The sequence below is a fragment of the Carcharhinus amblyrhynchos genome, chromosome 2 (genome assembly GCF_965287045.1).
Source record: "Carcharhinus amblyrhynchos chromosome 2, sCarAmb.v2.hapA, whole genome shotgun sequence".
Taxonomy (NCBI): domain Eukaryota; kingdom Metazoa; phylum Chordata; class Chondrichthyes; order Carcharhiniformes; family Carcharhinidae; genus Carcharhinus; species Carcharhinus amblyrhynchos.
In genome coordinates, this window is record NC_137325.1 from 137,401,447 (window position 1) to 137,420,521 (window position 19,075).

At 44.9% G+C, this 19,075-nt stretch overlaps 1 protein-coding gene across 1 annotated transcript in view; it reads left to right on the forward strand.

Moving 5' to 3' along the window:
* obscnb (obscurin, cytoskeletal calmodulin and titin-interacting RhoGEF b) overlaps window positions 1-19,075 on the forward strand; it is a 696,366-nt gene that overhangs the window by 33,914 nt on the left and 643,377 nt on the right. The window contains exons 3-4 of the mRNA XM_080214757.1: window positions 4,316-4,585; window positions 11,834-12,094. Coding sequence (XP_080070883.1) covers window positions 4,316-4,585; window positions 11,834-12,094 — 531 coding nt within the window. The remainder of the gene's footprint in view (window positions 1-4,315; window positions 4,586-11,833; window positions 12,095-19,075) is intronic.

Below are 19,075 nucleotides of genomic sequence, written 5' to 3' on the forward strand. Positions count from 1 at the left end.
ATTTGGAGGAAAATGTAACTAGTTTGATTAGTAAGTTTGTAGACAACATGAAGGTTGGTGGATTTGCGGATAGCGATGGGAACCATAATGGATACAGCAGGGTATAGATCAGTTGGAGACTTGAGCGGAGATGGAGGCAGATGGAGTTTATTCCGGACAAATATGAGGCAATGCATTTTGGAAGCTCTAATACAGATGGGAAATATACAGTAAATGGCAGAATCCTGAAGAGTATTGATAGGCAGAGGGACCTGGGTGTACAGATACACAGGTGATTGAAAGTGGTGATGCAGGTGGAGAAGGTAGTCAGGAAGGCATACAGCATGCTTGCCTTCATCGGCCGGGGGAATGAATTTAAAAATTGGCAAATCATGTTGCAGCTTTATAGAATCTCAGTTAGGCTGCACTTGGAATATGGTGTTCAAATCTGGTTGCCACACTACCAGAAGGATATGGAGGTGTTGGAGAGGGTACAGAAAAAATTTACCAGGATGTTGTCTGGTGTGGAGGACATTAGCTATGAGGAGAGGTTGGAGAAACTTGGTTTGTTCTCATAGAAATCCTAGAGTGCAGAAACAGGCCATTTGGCCCATCGAGTCTGCACCGAACATAATCCCACACAGACCCTACTAATCCCTCTAACCTACACATCTCAGGACATTAAGGGGCAATTTAGCATGGCCAATCAACCTAACCCACACATCTTTGTACTCATTGGAATGACGGAGGTTGAGGGGCGACCTGATAGAAGTCTCCAAGATTATAAGAGGCATGGACAGAGTGGATAAACAGAAGCTTTTTCCCAGGGTGGAAGAGTCAATTATTAGGGGGCACAGGTTTAAGATGTGAGGAGCAAAGTTTAAAGGAGATGTATGAGGCAGAGTTTTTACACAGAGAGTAGTGGGTACCTGGAACTCGTTGCTGGGGGAGGTAGTGGAAGTGTATGCGGTAGTGATCTTTAAGGGGTGTCTTGACAACTACATGAATTGGATGGGAATAGAGGGATACAGTCCCCGGAAGGATAGGTGTTTTAGTTAACTTGGGCAGCATGGTCGGTGCAGGCTTGGAGGGCTGAAAAGCCTGTTCCTGTGCTGTAATTTTCTTTGTTCTTTGTTGTGAATCTGTGGAATTCATTACTGTAGAGGGCTGTTGAGGATGGGTTGTCAGGTATGTTAAGTATGTTCAATGTTGACATGGACAGATTTTTAATCAATATAGGAATCAAGAGTTATGGGGATAAGGCGGGAAAGTGGAGTTGAGGATTATCATAACATAGTCATGATCTCATTCAATGGTGGAGCAAATTTGATAGTTTAATGGTCTATTTCTGCTCGTATGTTGTACATCTCAGTCTTTCCTGCAGCCCTTCTCTGGGGGGGAGAAATTTCTCCTCATTTCAGTTGTTCACATCCTTCCTAAAATGTAGTGCCCAGAATTGGAAGCAATACTCTGAGGCCATACCACTGTTTTATGCAGGTTTAATATAACTTTCTTGCTTTTGTAGGGTGGCATGGTGGCACAATGGTTAGCACTGATGCCTCACACTGCCAGGGACCCGGGTCCTATTCCTGGCTTGGGTCACTGTCTGTGCACAGTCTGCCCGTTCTCCCCACATTCTGCACACCTTGGGCCCGCTAATGACATGGAAATGATGATTTACATATTGTAATCAGCATTGCAGTGATTTCTGGCACCATTATGCTTACAAAATAAGTCTGGGATAGTCATAATCGGCTGGTTGTTGGTCGTGACTCTTGCTACATGTTCCATGCTGACAGATTGTTATCTGAATGGCTGTAAATTAAGAGAGGGGAATGTGCAATGAGACCTGGGTGTGCTTTTAAACCAGTCACTGGAAGTAAGAATGCAGGTGCAGCAGGGTGTGAAGAAGGCAAATGGTATGTTGGCCTTCATAGCGAAATAATTCGAGTACAAGGACAGGAATGTTTTGCTGCAGTTATACAGAATACAGAACATTACAGCACAGTACAGGCCCTTCGGCCCTCGATGTTGCGCCGACCAGTGGAACCAATCTGATGACCCTCTAACCTAAACTATTCCAATGTTATCCATATGCCTATCCACTGAGCATTTGAACGCCCTTAAAGTTGGTGAGTCTACAACTGCTGCAGGCAGGGCATTCCACGCCCTTACTACCCTCTGAGTAAAGAACCTACCTCTGACATCCATCCTATAATTACCACCCCTCAATTTAAAGCTATGTCCCCTCGTGTTAGCCATCACCATCTGAGGAAAAAGACTCTTACTGTCCACCCTATCTAACCCCCTTATCATTTTGTATGCCTCAATTAGGTCACATCTTAACCTTCTCTCTAACAAAAACAACCTCAAGTCCCTCAGCCTTTCCTCATGAGACCTTCCCACCATACCAGGCAACATCCTGATAAACCTCCTCTGCACCTTTTCCAGTGCCTCCACATCTTTCTTATAATGCGGCGACCAGAAGTGTACGCAATACTCCAAGTGCAGCCGCACCAGAGTTTTGTACAGTTGCAACATGACCTCACGGCTCCGAAATTCAATCCCTCTACCAATAAAAGCTAACACACCGTACGCCTTCTTAACAACCTTATCAACCTGGGTGCCAACTTTCAGGGACCTATGCACATATACACTGAGATCTCTCTGCTCGTCGACACTACCAAGAGTCCTTCCATTAGCCCTATATTCTGTACTCTGTTACTCTTACCAAAGTGAATCACCTCGCACATTTCCGCATTAAACTCCATTTGCCACCTCTTAGCCCAGCCCTGCAGCTTATCTATGTCCTTCTGCAAACTGTAACATCAATCCTAACTGTCTACAACTCCTCCGACTTTGGTGTCATCAGCAAATTTACTAACCCATCCTTCTACACCCTCATCTAGGTCATTTATAAAAATGACAAACAGCAGTGGCCCCAAAACAGATCCCTGAGGTACACCACTTGTAACTGAACTCCAGGTTGAATATTTCCCATCAACCACCACCTTCTATCAGTTAGCCAATTCCTGATTCAAACTGCTAAATCACCCTCAATCCCATGCATCTGCATTTTCTGCGGTAGCCTACCATGGAGAACCTTATCAAACGCTTTGCTAAAATCCATATACACCACGTCAACTGCCTTACCCGTATCCACCTCTTTGGTCACCTTTTCAAAAATCTCGATAAGGTTTGTGAGGCATGACCTACCTTTCACAAAACCGTGTTGACTACCCCTAATCAATTTATTTCTCTCTAGATGATTATAAATCCTATCCCTTATAATTCTTTCCAAAACTTTGCCCACAACAGAAGTAAGGCTCACCGGTCTATAATTCCCAGGATGGTCTCTATTCCCCTTCTTGAACAAGGGGACAACATTTGCTATCCTCCAGTCTTCCGGCACTATACCTGTAGCCAATGATGACATGAAGATCAAAGCCAAAGGCTCTGCAATCTCCTCCCTAGCCTCCCAGAGAATCCTAGGGTAAATCCCATCTGGCCCAGGGGACTTATCTATTTTCATACTCTCAAGAATTGCTAATGCCTCCTCCTTATGTACCTCAATCCCGTCTTGTCTAAAAGCCCATATTTCAGTATTCTCCTCGACTACATTGACTACATTGACTTTTTCCTGCAGAACCTTAGTGTTTTTCCTACAGCACCTTAGAATACAGAGCCTTGGTGAGGTCACACCTGCAATATTGAGTGCAGTTTGGTCTCCTTATCTGAGAAAGAATGTTCTTGGTCTGGAGAGTGCACTGAAGGTTTACCAGACTAATCCCTGGGATGGCGGGACTGACCCATGAAGAGAGATTAAGTCGGCTAGGATTATATTCTCTGGAGTTTAGAAAAATGAGAGGGTTCTCATAGAAATCTATACATTCTAACAGGACTAGACAGGGTAGATGCAGGAAGAATGTCCCCGTTGGTGGAGGAATCCAGAACAAGGGGCCACAGTATAAGGATATGAGCTAAACCATTTAGGACTGAAATGAGAAGAAATTTCTTCCCCCAGAGTGGTGAACATGTGGAATTCTCTACAACTGAAAGCAGTTGTGGCCAAAACATTTTATATTTTCAAGGAGTTAGTTATTGTTCTTGGGACTAAAGGGATCAAAGGATATGAGGAGAAAGCAGGAACAGGTTACTGAGTTTGACAGTGAGCCATGATCACAGTGAATGGTGGAGCAGGATCGAAGGGCTAAATAGCTTATTCCTGCATCTATTTTCTATGTTTCCATGTTATTCTCATTTCTCTTTTTAAATGCATATTGAATAATAACAAGAATGCTAAAATATTCAAATGTATGACTATGTTCGATTTCAGAACCAAGTGTATCCTTTAAGACCAAACTGAAAGATGTTGAAGTTGTGGAGAAGGAAACTGCAACCCTCCAATGTGAAGTTCCTATTCCTGCCATACAGGCCAGTTGGTTCTTGGAGGAAACTGAGATATCAGAGAGTACCAAATATCAAATTGAAGAGGAAGGAACTCTTAGAAAACTTACTATCAAAAATGTTACTACTGATGACGATGCTGTCTATATCTGTGAAATGAAAGAAGGCAGCAGAACAGTTGGAGAGTTGACAGTAAAAGGTAAAATTCATGTGGCACTTCCATTGCATCAATATGTTTGAATGGTAAACAACTTGGCCGGAATTCTCCCATATAAATTCTAATTGTTGAATTTGCGGGAAAACTGGAGTAATTCGCACTGTTTTATTCAGTCCGAGTTCACACTAGAATCGGTGCAGTAATTAGCACTGCTGCCTCACAGTGCCAGGAACCCGAGTTTGATTCCTGGCTTGCGTCACTGTCTGTATGGAGTTTGCACATTCTACCTGTGTCTGTGTGGGTTTCCTCCGGGTGCCCTAGTTTCTTCCACAGTCCAAAGATGTGCTGGTTAGATGGATTGGTCATGTTGAATTCTCCTTCAATGTTCCCGAACAGGTGCCGGAGCGTGGCGACTAGGGGATTTTCACAGTAACTTCATTGCAGAGTGACTGTAAGCCTACTTGTGACACTAATAAATAAACTTGAAGAATCTCTCGCACTTTGTGCAATTGTACAATGCAGAGGCCACCAGCGTGTATATCATTAGATTTCATGGGGGCAGAGCCTATTCCTGCCTGGGAGCCTGAAATGAGCGGGCCTCTGCACATGCACAGTGGACTCTGTCAGCTTCCCATTCATTGGCCAGCCCAGGATCCCATGCATAAGCTGGCATTGCCTGGGTGCCACTGCCCAGAGAGCACTGCCCACCCACCGCTTGACCCCGTGGGGGGCCTCGATTTCCCCCCTTCTCTTCAGTGTAGTTGGGCTGCTAGCTCCCTGCTAGTGGGGATCTGGAGAATTCACACCTGGTTCAGGAGCACTTAAGTAGTATGCTAATTACTGTTTAAATGCTGACCCTGCCATCCAGCTGACTTCCAGTGCTGCTGGAAATCCGGCCTGGGGAGATGCATGCACAACGCGAACTCTCGTGGAAACCTATAAATTAGCTGAAGCACGATCCTTCTGGCTAGCTGTGCTAAAAAATTTAACGCCATGGGTTGGGAGAATTACAGAGCTTAAATCAATGTAACTTACAAGCGTTTTCAACTTTTCGAAGTAATGGGTCCATTATGTGTATTATAGAAATATAGAAACATAGAAAAGTACAGCACAGTACAGGCCTTTCGGCCCTCGATGTTGTGCTGAGCTTTGTCCGAAACCAAGATCAAGCTATCCCACTCCCTATCATTCTGGTGTACTCCATGTGCCTATACAAGAACCGCTTGAAAGCTCCTAAAGTGTCCGACTCCAGTATCACAGCAGGCAGTCCATTCCATTCCACACCCCAACCACTCCCTGAGTAAAGAACTTACCTTGGACATCCCTCCTATATCTCCCAACATAAACCTTATATTTATGCCCCCTAGTAACAGCTACATCCATCTGAGGAAAAAGTCTCTGAACGTCCACTCTATCTATCCCCCTCATCATCCTATAAACCTCTATTAAGTCGCCCCTCATCCTCCTCTGCTCTAAAGAGAAAAGCCTAGCTACCTCAACCTTTCCTCATAAGACCTACGCTCCAAACCAGGCAGCATCCTGGTAAATCTCCTCTTCACTCTCTCCAATGCTTTCACATCCTTCATATAGTGAGATGACCAGAACTGCACACAGTATTCCAAATGTGGTCTCACCAAGGTCCTGTACAGTTGCAGCATAACCCCACAGCTCTTAAACTCAACTCCCTTGTTAATAAATGCTAACACATGATACGCCTTCTTCATGGCTCTATTGACTTGAGTGGCAACCTTCAGAGATCTTGGATATGAATCCCAAGATCTCTCTGTTCCCCCACATTCCCCAGAATCCTGCCATTGACCCTGTAATCCGCATTCAAATTTGCCCTACCAAAATGAATCATCTCGCACTTATGAGGGTTAAATTCCATCTGCCATTTTTTGGCCCAGCTCTGCATCCTATCAATATCTCTTTGCAGCCTACAGCAGTCTCCACCTCATCTGCTACTCCACCAATCTTGGTGTCATCAGCAAATTTACTGACCCACCCTTCAGCCCTCTCCTTCAAGTCATTGATAAAAATCACATGATAGTTAAAGAATCACATTCATAATAATAGAGTTGACAACCTCAGATATATGGGAGCACCAACACCTGCAAGTTCCCCATCCAAGTCACACATCACCCTGACTTGGAAATATAGCACTATTCCTGTTCTCTTCCTAACAGCACTGTGAATGTCCCCACAACACTTGGACTGAATTTGTTCCAGTAGGCAGCTTAGGAGGAGGATTATAGGAACTGGCAGAACAGCAGAACAGATGCACCAGGAGAAAGAAATAAAATGGTGAGGTGGACTTCTTTCCCCTCCTGCGAGTGCAGGATATCTTCCTCTTTTGAATCTACTTCACCAGGACTCCCACTATCACATCCAAAACCTGCCGAAGTTACAGATCCAAGAAAGTTACCACCTATGGAACATGGATTGTGTAGGAAAAGGAATACAATAATATGAAAGAATATTAAAAATATTGTATTTTTAGTATAAGGACATAAGAACATAAGAAATAGGAGCAGGAGTAGGCCATCTAGCCCTTCGAGCCTGCCCCGCCATTCAATAAGATCATGGCTGATCTGTCGCTGCTCAGTTCCACTTTCCCGCCCTCTCCCCATAACCCTTAATCTTATCAAAAACCCATCAACCCGCGTCTTAAAAATATTGAGCGAGGCAGCCTCCACCACTTCAACGGGCAGAGAATTCCAGAGATTCACCACCCTTTGAGTGAAGAAGTTCCTCCTCAAATCTGTTCTAAACCGCCCCCCTTTTATCTTGAGGCTGTGCCCCCTAGTCCTACTGTCTTTTTTGAGTGGGAAGAGTCTCTCCACCTCTATCCTATCCACCCCATTCATCATCTTATATGTCTCAATGAGATCTCCCCTCATTCTTCTAAACTCTAACGAGTACAAGCCTAGCTTATTCAGCCTCTCCTCATAGCTCAACCCCCTCAACTCCGGTATCAGCCTAGTAAACCTCCTCTGCACTCCCTCCAAGGCCAAAATATCCTTGCGCAGGTGCGGCGCCCAAAACTGCACACAGTACTCCAGCTGCGGCCTCACCAATGCCCTATACAGCTGCAGCAAGACCTCCCTACTTTTATATTCAATCCCCCTCGCTATGAAGGCCAGCATCCCATTTGCCTTCCTGACCACCTGCTGCACTTGCAAGCTGGGTTTTTGCAACTCATGCACAAGGACCCCGAGGTCCCTCTGCACCGTCGCCTGCTGCAGTTTTTTGCCCCGTAAGTAATAGTCCTTCCTACCATTCTTCCTACCAAAGTGGACCACCTCATACTTGCCAACATTAAATTCCATTTGCCATTTCCTGGCCCATTCGCCCAGCCTATCTAGATCCTTCTGCAGACTCTCCACACCCTCCGCACAATTTGCCGTTCCCCCAATCTTGGTGTCATCAGCAAATTTCGACACCCTACACTCGGTTCCCTCCTCCAGATCATCTATATAAATGGTAAAAAGCTGAGGCCCCAGCACCGACCCCTGGGGCACTCCACTAGTCACCATCTGCCAATCCGAATAGCACCCGTTGACCCCCACTCTCTGCCTCCTATTTGACAGCCAATCCTCTATCCATGCTAACACCCTACCCCCAACTCCATGTCCCTCGACCTTCTGCAATAACCTCTTGTGAGGTACTTTGTCAAACGCCTTCTGAAAATCTAGAAAGACCACATCCACCGGCTCTCCTTTATCCACCGCCCTAGACACATCCTCATAGAACTCCAGTAAATTTGTCAGACACGACTTCCCTTTAATGAAACCGTGCTGCGTCTGCCCTATCAAGCAATTCCCTTCAAGATGCCTCGCAATTTCCTCCTTAATGACAGATTCTAACATTTTACCTACCACAGACGTTAAACTAACCGGCCTATAATTCCCTGCCTTTTGCCTGGCACCCTTCTTAAACAACGGCGTAACATTAGCCGTTTTCCAATCATCCGGCACTTCCCCGGAATCCAGCGACGTCTGGAAAATAACCACCAAGGCATCCACTATCACCTCCGCCATTTCTTTCAGAACCCTCGGATGCATTCCATCCGGTCCTGGGGACTTGTCCACAATCAGCCCCTCCAGTCTGTCGAGCACTGCCTCTCTAGTAACAGTAATGTCATTAAGACCCTCCAGTCCTACCACCTTTCCATCGCTAACACCCGGCAAGTTATTCACGTCCTCCTCCGTGAAGACAGAAACAAAAAAGTTATTCAATACCTTAGCCATATCCCCATCCCCTACCACTAGCTCCCCTTTCTCATCCTCTAAAGGACCAACATTCACCCTAGCCAGCCTCTTCCTTTTTATATATTTACAAAAACTCTTGCTATCCTTTTTTATATTAAGTGCTAGCCCAGCTTCATAGTTTCTCCTACCCTTCTTTATCAACTTCTTTGTCAATCTTTGTTGACATTTAAACCTCTCCCAATCCTCTTCTCGCCCACTACTCTTAGCTACTCTAAATTCCTCTGCTTTTAGTTTAACACTTTCCTTCACCCCCTTCGTTATCCACGGCTTATTACCTCTCCTCCTACTATCCTTTTTGACCATCGGAATAAATTTCTGCTGAGCACCAAGAAAGATCTCCTTAAAGATCCTCCACTGCTCCTCAACAGACCCTCCCTCCAACGCGCTCCCCCATCCACATTTGCCAATTCTTCTCTCATCCTACCGTACTCCCCTCTATTCAAACAAAGGACGCGTGTCCGGGAACCCACTTTCTCCTCCTCCATCTGCACCAGAAACTCCACCATACAATGATCACTCTCCCCAAGAGGATCCTTCACCACAAGGTCCCTAATTCTACCCGCCTCATTACGTAGCACCAGATCCAAGATAGCTCGCTCCCTCGTCGGCTCCAACACACACTGTTCGAGGAAACTATCCCGGCAGCATTCCAAGAACTCTTCCTCGAGCCCCCAACGTCCAACATGGGTCGACCAATCAATATGCAGATTGAAATCCCCCATAACTACGGCCGTCCCATTCCTGCACGCCGCACTTATTTGCGCGTTAACAGCCCGCCCCACCTCCAGATCATTATTCGGGGGCCTATAGACGACACCCACCAGCGTCTTCCTCCCTTTGCTGTTCCTAATCTCCACCCACAACGATTCCACCCTCTGCTCCTTGGCTCCAATATCATCCCTTGCTACCACCGTGATGCTATCCTTAAGCAGCAGAGCTACGCACCCCCCTTTTCCCTTCTGCCTATCCTTCCTAAACACTTGATAGCCCTGTACATTCAGCTCCCAGTCCCTGTCACCCTGCAGCCACGTCTCTGTAATGGCCACCAGATCGTATCCATTTGTGTCGATCTGCGCCACCAGCTCATCCACTTTATTCCGAATGCTTCGTGCATTCAGATAAAGCGCTTTCATCCCAGCCTTCAGCTGGACCCTATTTGCCGTAACGCCACCAATTATACTCGCGCCCCCTACTCCCTCTATTATTGGGACATCCTTGGCCTCTTCCCTTACCTGTACCCTCTCCTTAACTTTAGACCTCATAACATCACCTACCCTCGCACCCTCCCCCCCCCTAATTAGTTTAAAGCCCTGTCTACAGTCCTCTTTACTCGATTCGCCAGCACTCTGGTCCCAGCACGGTTTAGACCAACCCCATCCCGCCCGAACAGGTCCCACCTACCCCAATACTGGTGCCAATGCCCCATAAATTCAAACCCATTCCTCCCACACCAATCCCTGAGCCACCCATTCACTTCCTTAATCCTGTCAACCCTACGCCCGTCTGCAATCGGTTCAGGCAGTAGCCCAGAGAGAACCACCTTGTCGGTTCTACTTTTTAATTCCATTCCCAGTTTTTCATACTCCCTCCCCAGATCCTCAGTCCGCATTTTGCTTACGTCGCCGGCACCCACATGTACCACAACGACCGGATTCTCACCCTCCCACTCCAGGTTCCTCTGCAGCCCAGCTGCGACATCCCGTACCCGAGCACCAGGCAGACAACACACCCTTCTGTGCACTTTGTCATTGTGACAAAGGACAGTGTCAATACCCTTCACCCCACTATCCCCAATCACTACTACGTTCCTTTTCCCCCTCTCTTTGCCTATGTCCTGCTGCATCACTGTACCGTGTGCAGTTTGCTCACCAACCTCACCTGCCTCGTTCTCGTCCAGCCTGGAAGCAAGAACCTCAAACCTGTTATGCAGACTAAGAGGCTGAGGCCTCCGCTCCTCACCCCCCTTCCTCCTCCCAGCAGCCCCCTCTTGTCCCTGACCCTTAGAGTTAGCCAGTCTAGGGGGGGTGGATGTCACTTGCACCCCATTGACAATGGCACCCTCTCTCCCCTTGATGAGCCTCAGTGTCTGTAGCTCAGAGGCCAGCTCATTCACCTTGAGCTGGAGCTCCTCCAGCAACCTGCATTTACTACAGACATGGTCACTGGGATGGACCCTGGAGTCCACCAGTTCCCACATCGTACAGAATGAAATAAATGAAATAAAATAAATGAAATAAAAGGGCAAATTTTATTTATATTTATATTAAATATATAATATTTAAATATATTTATATATATTTATATATATAATATTTAAATATATATTTATATTAAATTTATATTTATATTAAATTTTATTTGTAGGCTGATACCGGAGTTGAGGGGGTTGAGCTATGAGGAGAGGCTGAATAAACTAGGCTTGTACTCGTTAGAGTTTAGAAGAATGAGGGGAGATCTCATTGAGACATATAAGATGATGAATGGGATGGATAGGATAGAGATGGAGAGACTCTTTCCGCTCAAAAAAGACAGTAGGACTAGGGGGCACAGCCTCAAGATAAAGGGGGCGCGGTTTAGAACGGAGTTGAGGAGGAACTTCTTCACTCAAAGGGTGGTGAATCTCTGGAATTCTCTGCCCGTTGAAGTGGTGGAGGCTGCCTCGCTCAATATTTTTAAGACGCGGGTTGATGGGTTTTTGATAAGAGAGGGGATTATGGGTTATGGGGAGAGGGCGGGAAAGTGGAACTGAGCCACGACAGATCAGCCATCTTATTGAATGGCGGGGCAGGCTCGAAGGGCTAGATGGCCTACTCCTGCTCCTATTTCTTATGTTCTTATGTTCTTTATTTACTGTTACAGAAAAAACCTACAATTATACTGAAGAAATAGGCTAATTACTTCATTTTCAAGGAATCTGAAGGAGTGTGTACTTTGCATCTGCATTGGGCAGGTGCACATGGATTTTGCAGCTTATAGCTACGGTTGCACTTTTTATTTTCTTGTTCATTTTTTCTAACAGGTAACATCGTTAAGAAGCTTCCAAGGAAAACTGCAGTACCAGAGAATGACACTGCTATTTTCTGTGTGGAACTGGACAGTGGCTGTAAGAATATCAGGTGGACAAGGAATGGAAAAGAGCTAGAACCAAATGATAGAACAACCATTACTGTTTCTGGCAAGCGACACACACTTACTATTCGTGAATGCAAATGGGAAGACATTGGAGAAATAGCTCTTTTGGCCGATGACTCTAGAACATCAACTCAATTCACGTTAACATGTGAGTTTTAAGACTGACGGTTAGTTTTCTGTTCCTAGTTCTGTCAAAAATGTTTTGTCTCTGCAGTTGTTTCTGGCAGAATTGGGGTGTTACAGGTTTAAGGTATATGGAACATCAGATGGTCTGATTGAAGTTAAACTGCAAAAGACATAAAGAAAATGGAAGTGTGAGAGGAATACAAAGAATGAGACATACAAGAGGGAGACATAAATGGAGAAATCTGCAGACAGGCAAAAGATTAGAAATAGTGTGTTCATGAAAAAAATGAGGACAATAAAACTTTACAGTGTAGAAAGATATTTTTATTGGCCAGGATTTTATTCTCCCACTGGAGCACCTCTGGAAGGAAGGATATAAATGCATTGGAAGCATTTCAGAGAAGGTTTACTAGACTAATACCTGAAATGGGACGGTTGTCTTATGAGGAAATGTTGAACATGCTAGGAGTTTTGAAGAGTAAGAAGCAACTGAGGGGTCTTGACAACACTGGCGGTGTGGTCTCCCTAATGCTCTATTATAGAATCCTACAGTGCAGAAGGAGGCCATTTGGCCCATCAAGTCTGCACCAACCACAATCCCACCCAGACCCTATCTCCATAACCCCATGCATTTACCTAGCTAGTCCACCTGACATTAAGGGGCAATTTAGCATCACCAGTCCACCTAACCAGCACATTTTTGAACTGTGGGAAGAAACTGGAGCACCTGGAGGAAACCCACACAGATACGAGGAGAATATGCAAACTCCACACAGACAGTGATCCAAGCCAGGAATCGAACCCAGGTCCCTGGCATTGTGACACAGCAGTGCTAACCACTGTGCCACTGTGCCGCAGGACAGGGTGGAGGTGAAGAGGATGTTACTTCTTGTGGAGGAATCTAGAACTAGAGGTCACTGTTTAAGAAAAGGGTCATCCATTTAATACAGAGGTGAGAATTTTTTTCACAGGATGGAGGTGGAGAGGATGTTACTTCTTGTGGAGGAATCTAGAAATAGAGATCACTGTTTAAAAAAAGGGTCACCCATTTAGTACAGAGATGAGAATTTTTTTTCGTGGATCTTTAGAGTCTTCCTCAAAAGGTGGTGGAAGCAGAATCTTTGAATACTTTTAAGGCAGAGCTAGTTAGATTTTTGGTACTAAAGGGGGGTGAAAGATTATACAAAGAACAAAGAACAAAATCAGCCCGGGAAACAGGCCCTTCAGCCCAACGAGCCCGTGCCGCCATCTCAACACCACCAGTCCACCTCTCTACCCATGACCCCTATCTAATGTTTTATGGCCATCAGGCATACATAGGTATGTGGAGCTCAGGTTGCAATCAGATCAGTTGCAAATTTTATTGAATGGTGGAGACGACTCAGTTTGTGCCAAGCGGCCTGCTCCTGCTATTAATTCATATGTCTGCATGAGTTGGGAGGCGAAAGGGTTGGTTGCTAGTTATTGTGGGTACTGTGCTTGTTACCTTCCTGTCTCCGTTATGACCACTTAAGAATTGTTTCCCATCATGTCTGGTAAGTCAGTAACTGGGGAGCACTGCTTAATAAAACCTTGTAGCCACCTGGTGGGCTTGCTGGAAGCCCATTTCTGCCCTCACGATTGACAACTGCAATCCTACCTTTGTTGTAGATAGCCTGCCTGATTTGACCTGGCTAGCCTCAATCCCACTTGGCTGCACTCCAAACCTGCTCTAGCATTACTAACTACTCCTGGCTCAGTAATGGCCATCACTCCCATTGGTGCTGCTCGTATTGCTTGGCTGCCAGCTATATGATTTGTTGATGGCACTTGAAGATGGGTTTCCTGCATTAGATGGCGGAAGCCATGACTGCAGGCAGTCAATTGCCTGAACGACATAAAATCGAGCTGTGACTTTTAGGACTAGCAGAGGTGGGCTAGCTCTGGTCTGACTTGCTAGCTTGTGGGTAGGGCCACTGTCTGAGTTGTCGTTTCTGTGCTGACTCATTGCTAAAGCAACCAAAAAGTAAGCCGAATATTCTGATCTGTGGATTGTTCATTAAAAGTTACAGTGAGTATGAGTAATTTGAGATCCGTCTTATGGTAAATGTAACATGTTAGAGAGACACAAGTGATTTTGTTACCTTATGCAACCATAAGCATATTAATAAGGCTGAATACTAAATATATCCTTTTAGCTGTTATGCATTCAGTAGAACATAGAACATAGAACATTACAGCACAGTACAGGCCCTTCGGCCCTCAATGTTGTGCCGAGCTATGCCCAATCCCAAGATCAAGCTATCCCACTCCCTATAATTCTGGTGTGCTCCATGTGCCTATTCAGTAACCGCTTGGAAGTTCCTAAAATGTCCGACTCTACTAACACAGCAGACCGTCTATTCCACACCCCAACCACTCTCTGAGTGAAAAATCTACCTTGGACATCCCTCCTATATCTCCCACCATGAACCTTATAGTTATGCCCCTGAGTAACAGCAACATCCACCCGAGGAAATAGTCTCTGCATGTCCACTGTATCAATCCCACTCATCATCTTATAAACCTCTATTAAGTTTGTGGAGGAATCTAGAAATAGATTTCTCATCCTCCTCCGCTCCAAAGAGAAAAGCCCCAGCTCCCTCAACCTTTCTTCATAAGACCTATCCTCCAAACCAGGCAGCATCCTAGTAAATCTCCTTTGCACTCTCTCCAATGCTTCCACATCCTTCTTATAGTGAGGTAACCAGAACTGAACAAATATTCCAAATGTGGTCTCACCAATGTCCGGTATAGTTGCAACATAACCTCAAGGCTCTTAAACTCAAACCCCCTATTAATAAACGCTAACACACACTATAAGCCTTTTTCATGGCTCCATCCACTTGAGTGGCAACCTTCAGAGATCTGTGGATATGAACCCCAAGATCTCTCTGTTCCTCCACATTCCTCAGAACCCTGCTGTTGACCCTGTACTTTGCATTCAAGTTTGTCCTACCAAAATGAATCACCTCACACTTGTCAGGGTTAAACTCCATCAGCCACTTTTAGGCCCAGCTTTGCATCCTATCAATGTCTTTTTGCAGCCTGCAAGAGCCCTCCACCTCATCCACTACTCCATCAATCTTGGTGTCATCAGCAAGTTTATTAACCCACCCTTCAGCCCCCTCTTCCAAGTCATTGATAAAAATCACAAATAGTAGTGGACCCAGCACTGACCACTGTGGTACACCACTGGTAACTGGCCTCCAGTCTGAAAATTTTCCTTCCATCACCACCCTCTGTCTTCTATGAGACAGCCAGTTACTTATCCAATCGGTCAAATTTCCTTCTATCCCACACATCCTTACCTTCTTCATGAGCCTACCATGGGAGCTTTATCAAATGCCTTACTAAAATCCATGTTTACAATATCAACTGCTGTACCTTCGTCCACACGCTTATTTACCTCCTCAAAGAGTTCAATCAAATTTGTGAGGCAGGACTTACCTCTCATAAAACCGTGCTGACTATCCCGGATTAAATTGCACCTTTCCAAATGGTTATAAGTCCTATCTCTCAGGACCCTTTCCATTAACTTACCGACCACCGAAGTAAGGCTAACTGGCCTATAATTACCAGGGTCATTCCTATTTCCTTTCTTGAAGAGAGGAACAACATTCGCCACTCTCCAGTCCTCTGGCACATTCCCCGTGGACAGTGAGGACCCAAAGATCAAAGCTAAAGGCTCCGCAATCTCATCCCTTGCCTCCCAAAGTATCCTAGGATGTATCCCTTCTGACCCAGGGGACTTATCCACCCTCAGGTTTTTCAAAATAGGTCTGAGGACTGTAGCAGGAACAGGAGGAGTCATTCTGTCCTTTGTGCCTGGTCTACCATTCAATATTGTTGAAAACCACTGTTTTATCTGTAAATTATACACTTACATGACTGTTGAACCTCAAAGTAGGGTAAACAAAGAGACACTAATAACATATTTCATAAAAATCACTCTTTATTAATGTTTGAAGCACTTGATAAACACTGAAATACTCTTAACTTCACTTAAGTCACTTGTTAAACTATTAGTTAACGGTTTAAAACACTTGATAAATACTGAACTACAATTTACTTGTTAGGGTACTGACTATTTGTTAGTTACAATGAATCAGTAGACTCGCAGTTTGAACCTAGATACTACTGTTTGCAAGATTAGGTGAACAAGCTCCCTTCAATGGATCTTCTTCTTCTTCTCTGAGTCCTGAACTCAGGGCGGTCTACTTATCTGATGGTTGATCCCACAGGTCTTATTGCTGCGGCCGCTAATTTCTCCCTTTTTATCCAGTTTCTCAGTGTTGAGAAAGTTGTTTGGCCATGTACATGGATGGCCTGTTACCCATTTTCCTCAATGCTGGCTTACAAAAACAGTGCACATTTGCTGGCCTTGTTTTCTTGGTTGAATACATCTTATCTCGCTTGCAAAAACAAGCTGTTTCAAAGACCTTGGGTGGGATTTTCTGGCCGCGCTCACCCCAAAATCCTGCCTAAGGTTAATGGACCTTTGCATGGTCCCCTTCCCCCGCTACAATTCCTGTGGTGGGCAGGATGGGAAAATTTCCCCCTTGTGTTGTGTAAGATTGGCTACATTTCCCATGATGCTTTGCAGACATTAAACCATCTGGCTTCATCACGAATGCAATTTGTTCAAATTCTAAGGACATTTAGCATAAATAGTTTTGGTTGGCTTTATCAGATGTTAAAATCATCAGACCCTTAGGCAGCGAAATTAGTCATTAAGTGAAGTCAGTCTAATATGTCTGGAAGCTATGTCTGAAATCTTACTGCCATCATTACACTTGTTAAACCTGCTAATGAGCATGTTACTATTTACAGACAGTTCATATGTCTTTTTGCTGGTGAGAGGTCCCAGTGTAATCAAGACACTTGACTTTGTCAACAACTATGAAAAAGGAGCTACCAAAGGGTATGATTAGAGAACTTGACTGATTAAAACATTGTGTACATTGCTTGGATTTAGTCTCGGTGGCATTTGGTTGACACATGTTTTGTAGTTTTATGAGAGATACGATACTTATCATCAACTGCCTATGCTCCTTCCCTTCTCATAGCTCACCAAGCCAAACTATTCCGGAAGATCATTTTTCTTTCTACCTCTCCAGCTCAATTTGTCCATGACACTCCTCCTCTCTCAACTCTATTCCTACCAAATTGTTCACCACCTAACTTCCCTTCCAGGCTCCGTGTTAACTGATATTGCTAAAGATATTGCTAAAGACACAAAAGTAGGTGGAAAGGTAAGCTGCGAGAGGGATACAAACAGTTTACAAAACGATATTGTTAGGTTAAGTAAGTGGGCAAAAAGTTGGCAAATTGAGTATAATGTGGGAAAATGTGAAGTTATTCATTTTGGAAGGGAGAACAAAAGAACTGAGTATTATTTAAATGGAGAAAACCTGCATAAAGTTGCAACGCAAAGGGACTTGGGGATACTTGGGCATGAAATGTTATTCATACGTTAGGAACAAATGAGTTGTCAGGGAAAAAATTGGACCTATCAAGGACAAAGGAGGAGAAATATGCTCAGAGCCCAAGGAAATAGGGGAGATCCTAAATGAATATTTTGCGTCAGTATTCACAAAGGCGAGGGACGTGTTGACTGGGAGTGCCTCAGAGGGAAGTGTTGACCCGTTAGAGAAAATCTCCATTACAAGGGAGGAAGTGTTAGGTTTTTCAGGAAACATGTCTGACAAGTGATGCCGGAGTTGAGGGGGTTGAGCTATGAGGAGAGGCTGAATAAACTAGGCTTGTACTCATTAGAGTTTAGAAGAATGAGGGGAGATCTCATTGAGACGTATAAGATGATGAATGGGATGGATAGGATAGAGGTGGAGAGACTCTTCCCGCTCAGAAAGGACAGTAGGACTAGGGGGCACAGCCTCAAAATAAAGGGGGGTCGGTTTAGAACGGAGTTGAGGAAGAACTTCTTCACTCAAAGGGTGGTGAATCTCTGGAATTCTCTGCCCGTTGAAGTGGTGGAGGCTACCTCACTAAATATTTTTAAGAAGCGGGTTGATGGGTTTTTGATAAGAGAGGGGATTAGGGGTTATGGGGAGAGGGCGGGAATGTGGAACTGAGCCACGACTGATCAGCCATGATCTTATTGAATGGCAGGGCAGGCTCGAAGGGCCAGATGGCCTACTCTTGCTCCTATTTCTTGTGTTCTTATGTTCTTATTAAGACTGACAAATCCCCAGGCCCTGATGGCATCTACCTTAGACTGCTCAGGGAGACAAGAGATGAAATTGCTGGGCCTCTGACAGAAATCTTTGTCTCTTCATTGGACACAGGTGAGTTCCCAGAGGATTGGAGGATAGTGAATGTGGTACCATTATTTAAGAAGGGTGGCAAGGATAACCCGGGTAGTTATAAGTCGGTGAGCTTGACGTCTGTGGTAGGGAAATTGGTGGAGAGGCTTCTTCGAGATAGGATGTATGCACATTTAGAACGGAATAATCTCATTAGTGATAGACAGCATGGTTTTGTAAGAGGGAGGTTATGCCTCACAAATTTGGTGGAGTTTTTTGAGGAGGTGACAAAAATGGTTGATGAGGGAAGGGCGGTGGATGTCGTCTATATGGATTTTAATAAAGTGTTTGACAAAGTCCCTCATGGCAGGTTGGTGCAAAAGGTTAAATCTCATGGGATAAAAAGAGAGGTGGCTAGTTGGGTGGAGAACTGGCTTGGCCACAGAAGACAGAGGGTAGCAGTGGAAGGGCCTTTTTCTGGCCAGAGGTCTGTGACTAGTGGTGTTCTGCAGGGCTCTGTACTGGGACCTCTGCTATTTGTGATATATATAAATGATTTGGAAGAAGGTGTAACTAGTGTGATCTGTGAGTTTGCGGACGACACAAAGATGGCTGGACTTGCAGATAGCGATGAACATTGTCAGAGAATATAGCAGGATATAGATAGGCTGGAAAATTGGACAGAGAAATGGCAGATGGAATTTAATCCAGAGAAATGC